Source organism: Onychomys torridus, chromosome 12 (genome assembly GCF_903995425.1).
Source record: "Onychomys torridus chromosome 12, mOncTor1.1, whole genome shotgun sequence".
In the NCBI taxonomy this organism is placed as follows: domain Eukaryota; kingdom Metazoa; phylum Chordata; class Mammalia; order Rodentia; family Cricetidae; genus Onychomys; species Onychomys torridus.
The window spans coordinates 18,307,892-18,315,321 of NC_050454.1; the positions used below are offsets into that span (position 1 = coordinate 18,307,892).

Below are 7,430 nucleotides of genomic sequence, written 5' to 3' on the forward strand. Positions count from 1 at the left end.
GTTGTACTTAGGAATATATATATGCAAGCATGCAATAACAATTAGTTTAAAAAAAAGAAGCCATAAATTTGAAGGACAGTGGAGAAATGGTATGCATATGTGAGGGTTTGTAGGGAGGAAAGAGAAAGGAAAAACGCTGCAATTAAATTCCAATCTCAAAAATAACACTCCTGGTGACCTTTTAACCTTTGCGCCTGCGCTGAAGTCATGCCCTTGGGTCGATGCCCTCGGATCCCGCTTCTTTTGCGCACGCGTACCTCAGGCTCGCTTCCGTTCGCAGAGAGGCGGGACTTCCTGTTCTCTCTAGCGTGACTGCGGAAGTGGGTGCAGACAGCTCGGGTTGGCCGCTGCTTGGGATCTTTGCGCGTGTGCGCTCGTTGCTGCTCTCGGCTGGAAAGATGCCTGGTCTGGCCGCCGCCAGCCCTGCCCCGCCTGAGGCTCAGGAGAAGAAGCCGCTGAAGCCTTGCTGCGCCTGCCCGGAGACCAAGAAGGCGCGCGATGCGTGGTCAGTGCGCAGCCGGGGAGGGACGGCCGGGCTTCCGCAGGCTCGGCTCGGCTCGGCTCTGCGCTCTGGCACTCTGGAGTTAAGGGGACCCATAGTTTCGCAGCCGTCGCAGTTCCCTGAGCGCGCACCTCAGTCTCCGGGGTAACGGGAAAGGGCTCGAGGTCAGGTTGGCCCAAGGTTCTCGTCCTTCATTCCTTGCTACAATGCCCTTTAACCTTCTTAGATCCAGATGTATAGAAGTGCATAAAGATGCTGTTTGACTTAAAGGAACTTAAAATCTGCGGAGATCTGTTACCAGCCATTCCTATACGACTTAGCTATGGTAAATGTAGCAAGACCAAAGTGTAAACATTTCCGGTAATTTCTAAGAATTTTTTTCCAAAACGTGAGCGTGTAGTAGGACACAGGATACATTTCTGTAGGGGTCCCCTTCTCCCTTTTAAAGGGCAAAAGGTTAAAAAAAAAAAAGCAGCCAGCCTGTTTGGGGCTGGAGAGATGGCCCTGTCTTAAGAGAACTGGTTGCCCTTCCACAGGACCTGGCTTCAATTCCCAACACCTACCCGTAGAGCTAACCAGAATCTTCAACTCCAGTCCCAGAGGAGTCCAACGACCTCTTATGGCTTCTGCGGGCACTGCATGCACATGGTGTACAGGCAAATATGTAGGCAAAACAACCATACACATAAAAACAAACAAACGAACCTGTCTACAATATACATTAATATACATTAATGTTATCAAGTCACAAAAGGTTTTGTTTGTTCTCACTTTTGTGAAGTCCCGATTCTGGAGCAGATCTCATTAGGAGACCTCAGATAATGTGAATATGCATCCCCGTCTATTTCTCCCACCAAAGTAGAAAAGTAATAGTAGGAACAGATATGGGTGCTCATTATTCATTATTGGGGAGACTGAAGCAGGAGTATTGCCACCGTTCAAGTCTAGCCTGAGACTATGTTTTTAAAAAATACACATGAAAGAGAAATTATTCGTTGGTATAGTAAGATAGTAAGTGTACCTTAGTTATTATCACTACTTTGCAAGCCACACTGTAAATGGAGAATTTAAAGATCGGTCTGATACCGAGGTTCCTGCAATGGTAATTCGTGCTTCTGGAAACTTTGGGAAATGTGATGTCAAGATTAAGAGCTTAGAAATACAGGCAGACCTTGAATCCTGGTCCTCCAATTTGACGACCTTATGCAAGGTACTTATCATGTCTGCCTCCCATGTGTGTTGAATGAGTCCAGTAAATGGAATATCCAGCATTTCTGTAAGGTTTCTTTTATGTGGAGCTCACCGTCAGTCCCACCCAGCCTCTCACTGGCTGGTAAGGATTAATAGTAGACCCTGTTTCCCAACTCCTTTTGAGACAGGGTCTTGACATGTAGCCCAGGCTGGCCTCCTACTTAGGATCCTCCTGCCTCAGCTTCCCAAATGTGATTTCAGGCATGTGTCAGTACATTCTAGCTCTTATGGCTACTTTATAGATTTTTATCAATGAAATATCCATTGATCTTTCAAAGAAGGATTCATCTTGTAGCTCCTGGCTACCAGATCTTTCTTGATGTTTATGTTGTTGGGTGTTTAATGATTACAAGTAGGTTTAAGTGTGTTTGAATGTTAGGAGAAACAGGAAGTTAGTTCCTGTGTGATTACAGGCCCCAAAGTGAAGAGCTTCCCTCTTCCCTTCATTTAATGTAAATATTCAATTGATTTCATTATAAATAATTTTATTATCCCTTGGGTATAGACTAAAGACATCGTTTGCTACACATAACTATTTCATCTAGTTAGCACCTTTCCCAAACAACAACAAAACAAACATCTTTGTGGGCGTGGAACCATGGTAAGGACAAACAGCACAGGAGCCATGCTGTTCGGTGTAGTGGAGTTTTGTTTGTGACTTCGGCCACCTTCTGTATACTCACAGTCTCGCTCCCCTGCACTGTCCCATATTCTGTGCTCACTGTCTGTTAGGTAACCAGTGCCTTTTATTTTATAGCATCATTGAGAAAGGAGAAGAACACTGTGGACATCTCATCGAGGCCCACAAGGAGTGCATGAGAGCCCTGGGGTTTAAGATATGACAGGGTGAGTCAACCGGATTGCTTCAAGTTTGTGTATTGCTTTACAGAGTCAGCTACGAGGCGGCATTCTCTCCGGACGGTAGTTTGCCTGGTTAATCTAGCGTGTTTAAATAGCACTTAAAACGTAACTTTTCAGTTGCTAGTATGGGGTAGCAAATGATGGCGTTTGAGAGCAGCCGGTAAATGTGAGACGAAATGATGCTTTTGAGAACTGGTTTGAGGGGAGCCTTTGGAGTCACATCAGAACCAGAGAGGCTCACAGCTGTGGGAAGGTCAAGTCTCCTGTTTTATTTCAGTTGCTGTCTCAAAGTCTCATTAGAGGGGCTTTTCCTCCAGGTCCCATGTGAAGTAGCACCCGTCCCCTGCCACTGTTCCAGCCATGTCCAGTAGGCCTTCCTATGACGGTAGAGGTAGATGGTAGCCACATCCTCCAGTATGTAACCACTAGCCCTGTGCGGCTATTAAGCGCTTGAATTGGGCCCAATGAGGCTGGGGAACTGAATTCTTAATTTGGAAAAAGGTGAATAGTTGTTCCGTGGCTAGCGGCTACTCTTGTCTTTACTGTTACCACCTGTATATGGAGCATCATCTTACAGTGATCATCCTGCCTCCCTCCAGCTAGGATGTACGTTCTGGGAAGCATCTGGTTTCACTCCCAGCCTGTCCCTAGCACCTAGACCACTGCCTGGCACATAGTAGATGCCAATTAGAGTGTCGTTAATTAAATGAATGAGTGAATGAATGGGGAAATTAATGGTGGTTTAGTGTGACAGGATTCCTGAACTGGGCTAAGCAGGATCAGAACTGGAACCTCAGCCTCCAGGCAGGCATTCTATTTGTGCAGTTCTCCGTCATACCTCACTGCCACCTCTGATTTAGTGACAGCAGAGAGATACCAAGGCCACATTCCAGTTTAATAGTAGCGGAGAGGTGGTTTCTTTCTCTTTCTCTCCTTTTGGAATTTCACCCGTGACTCCTCACGGTCTTTGAAGTACAGAAAGGAGATAAATACCTGCTACCCGATAAGAAGTGTGCCTGGAGGAGAAGAGTGTTTCAAGATACAGGCCCCAACGTCTGTCATGGCTTTCTTCATGTTCCAGCTCTTTCTACTCAGTTGTTTTACGCTCTGCCTACAGCATCATGGGGGATTGGAGGCGCAATGAAGGGTAGTGGTGGGCTTACATTTTTTGTGTTCTCCAAACAGAGGCACTCTGTGTTTTACTCAGGACACTTCATGAGCATTTGTTGCCAGCATGCTCGTTTTTTAGGTTTGTACATTTCCTTAATCTTCAGTCCTAAGACTTAGAAGGAATACTAATGAAGATGTGTTGCTGGACTGCATGGGAGCATATACCTCAGAACCAAGCCTCTGCCTGTAGTAAACTCCAGCACAACTGCCTGCCCTGCTCCAAGACGAGCTTGATTACATTGGTGTGTCTCTTAGACTGAGAACCTCTTCAGAGGAGAGATACTTCCCAAACTTAGGTTGTTCCAGCAGTGGTCATGAACGTTCCCTAGTTCAAACCCTCAATAGATCTTAATCGGGGCTGGCTCATAGCGGATGGGGATAAGTGTAACCCTCTCCATGCTCTGTCTCAAAGTTCTCTACATCAGCCGCTGGTTCTCACCTAGAACTGCACCTCAGAAACTAGACCTAAAGAACACTTTCCAGAATTCACCTGCTGACTCTAACTCCTAGATGATTTTCAAGTCCTTTACATCCATCTGCTAACACTACAGAAACAGAGAATATGCTAAAGATGAAGTGTCTCAAGACTTAATGGTAGCAGAAGAGACTCGGAAACTATAAAGAAAAATAGGTAATATTATGGCAGTAATATGGTAATATCCAGACAGTCTTCAGTCTTACACCTTTCTCTTCCTGAGAGAGAAGGTTGACAAATCCAGCACCTAATTAGAGATATCAGGAAGTGGGTGGTTCTTCCCTTCCTGCGTTTAAGGGTCAGAAGAAACATGGAAAACCCGCTAAAATCAAATTAAAGTAATGATGATGCTATTTGTTTGTTTAATTAAACTTTATTTTATACCTGTATTGTTTACAAAAGTATTTCAAGATAATGCATTACAGGGATCATTTGTAACACCCACACTTAAAAACAAAACACCTATTAAGACCCTCTGAAATGCCAAAATGCAAAAGACAGTCCGCTTACCAGGGACTCTCCACCCAGAGAAGAAACAGGAGTTTATTTATATCTTCTTCCACAGCCAGCCCCGCTGACAGGAAGCAGCACCCAAGAAGGAAGGGTGTGGCGGGCTGTTGAAATGGTGCATAGCTCTGTTTCTGCTGCTTTTTTCTGCTCAGACCTTTACCCAAGTGCATTGTTCCTCCTTGAAGCTCTTTAGGAAAGGGGGATTTAGATGTCTGTGTGTTGGTAAGGCTTATTTCCTGTCTAAATCAAACAGAGGGTGTAGTAGGAATCTTAAAAAGTCTTATTAATGAGAACAAACCTGAGGCCAGTTATTGGGGTGAATGCTGGAAGATCAGAGAGACAGAACAAGCCACACCTACCTCACCTCACCAGTTCCTCAGCTGGTCTTATTTCCTCAGACTGCAAGCTTCTGAGTCCTTGTCCAGAATGAATCTCAGCTGAACTGTATTGCTCCAAAGCCTAAAAGCTTAACCAACCAAAATGCTGAACCAGCCAGATGCTGCTAGTTTCTGGTCTTCACACCTTATATAATCTTTCTACTTTCTACCATCACTCCCTGGGATTTCTGGGATTAAAGGCGAGTGTCACCATCCCTGGCTGTTTCTAATGTGGCCTTGAACTCAGAGATCCAGAGGTATTTCTGTCCCTGAAATGCTAGGATTAAAGGGGTGTGCTACCACTGCCTATCCTCATGTTTAATGTTGTGGCCGTCCTGTTCTCTGACCCCAAATAAGTTTATTAGCCTGCACAATATTTTTGGGAACACAATACCACAAAAGGGAACAAGTTTAGGAAGTTCTTGAGTTAGACTTAAGTTTTGGCTGCCTGGGAAGTTCTTGAATTAGACTTAAGATTTGGCTGCCTGGTAGCCGTCTTTTCAATGCTGCTCTCCATCTTCTTGCATAGGGACTAGGGTGGGGGTGGGTAAGGGGTCATGGCCAGAAGCCTGACCGTGGGGATTAGACCAGCAGCGCTGTCCTCTGCCGCTTTCCCTCTGGGTCTTCGCTGTGGACTTAAGAGGCTTCTCTTACTTGCCCTTGGGTCAAGGAGGACTTCCCACAGGAACTGTGTGTACTGAACTGACCTTCCTTCCGACTTTAACGTGGACTGTTGCCAAAAGCTCTTGGATCAGCAGAGACTTGCAGGTCTCTTTCATTTAATGTTAAAAGTACAGTGCCAGGGCCTGTTTTTGAAGGTACCTCTAAGAAAAATAGTGTTTTTCCCTCACAAAAGCTTCTAAAGATTAGTTATTGTAATGAACAGTTTCAGGGATGGTGTTAATTAAGCTACACTAGAATTTTGAAAAGCAATCTTTATTTCATGACTGGTTTAGAATGATTATCACAGTTATTTAGTATGTCAGGGAAGCATTTATTGCTGATGGTCTTGAGTCCCTAAATCCCTGCATCTGATTTGATGTTTGAACTCTGAGTTTCTAAAATAAAATCTTTTTGTAGGTGGCCTACTTTGTGAATGAATAATCCCTGAAGAATGAAGAAGATGAAATATTTTGGAAGTTCTTTGATGAACTTTGATAAGTGGATAAAGTATTTATAATTTATTAAAAAACAAAAGGAAAGAAAATATGGTAAATGGTCTTTGTTGTTTCTTTTTCTGTTCCTCACACACCTATGTACCTTTGTGTTCAGTTCCCTTTTTCTCTTACAATGTATAGCAGCAACTCTTGTGCTTTGAGTTTCTTTTGAATTATTGGGACATCACAGGATTAGATAGTTATTGTTAGGAGAAAGCAGATTCTTCTCTCAACCAGTAAAATCTCCAAAATTAGGTATATGCAACTAGGAATGAACGTCTTTTGCCTGGTCAGAGTGGTGTCACAGCCACATCATCTCAGTCAAGACTTGCGGTTGACCATATTTCGCCTTTTAGTGCATTGAGTTGAAAATCTCAAATGCCGGCTGGAGATTCAGCTTAGTGGTTGATAACTTGCCTGGTGTACACAAGGCCTTGTGTTCAAACCCCAGACAAATGAAAACCTCAAAACCAAAAGATGCTGAGGGATATCACTAGAGGAATATTTAATCTGCATGTGTGTTGGGGTGGCCAGGTTGAATCCTTTATAGAGTAAAAGCTCACTCGGGGCCGAACTCTGACTGACCTAACTCATGGGTTAAGTGTGTGGCTTTTTTCCTCTTTTTCCCTCTTTGTTTTGGTAGTAGTCATTGTGCTGGGGATTGGGCATGGGGCCTTAGGCAAGTGAGACAAGTGTTAAACTTTATCCCCAGCCCTGTGTTTGCTGCTTATAGTGTGGTTGAGACCGGCTCTCCCTAAGTTGCCCAGGCTGGACCTGGACCATACTTTAAGGCCTTGAACTTGAAATTCTCTTGCTTTAACCTCCTGAGTTGCAAGGATTACGGCCCCAGCAGGTCGATGGCTTTGAAGGATGACAGACAGGGTTTAACTGCCGGCCATGTGCTAGCAGTAAGTCACAGTGTCTTTGAATCTGCTCTCTCGTCTGAAAAGAAACAATAGCTAACAAGGTCTGTGAGCACTGGTGTCATTTGTCAGTCACCTAGTGTGTAGTGTTACTAGAATTCTCTAATTCTTTCTTTGCTGGAGCTGAGGATCGAACCCCGGGCCTTGCACTTGCTAGGCAAGCGCTCTACCACTGAGCTAAATCCCCACCCCCTCTAATTCTTT

The 7,430-nt window shown here is 44.5% G+C and overlaps 1 protein-coding gene across 1 annotated transcript; it reads left to right on the forward strand.

Moving 5' to 3' along the window:
• The first annotated feature begins 290 nt into the window (after positions 1-290).
• Positions 291-6,353, forward strand: LOC118594328 (cytochrome c oxidase copper chaperone). The gene is made up of 3 exons (XM_036204196.1): positions 291-505; positions 2,511-2,599; positions 6,227-6,353. The coding sequence occupies exons 1-2, from the start codon at positions 399-401 to the stop codon at positions 2,593-2,595; spliced, it is 192 nt and encodes a 63-aa protein (XP_036060089.1). The 5' UTR covers positions 291-398; the 3' UTR covers positions 2,596-2,599; positions 6,227-6,353.
• The last annotated feature ends 1,077 nt before the right edge of the window (positions 6,354-7,430 follow it).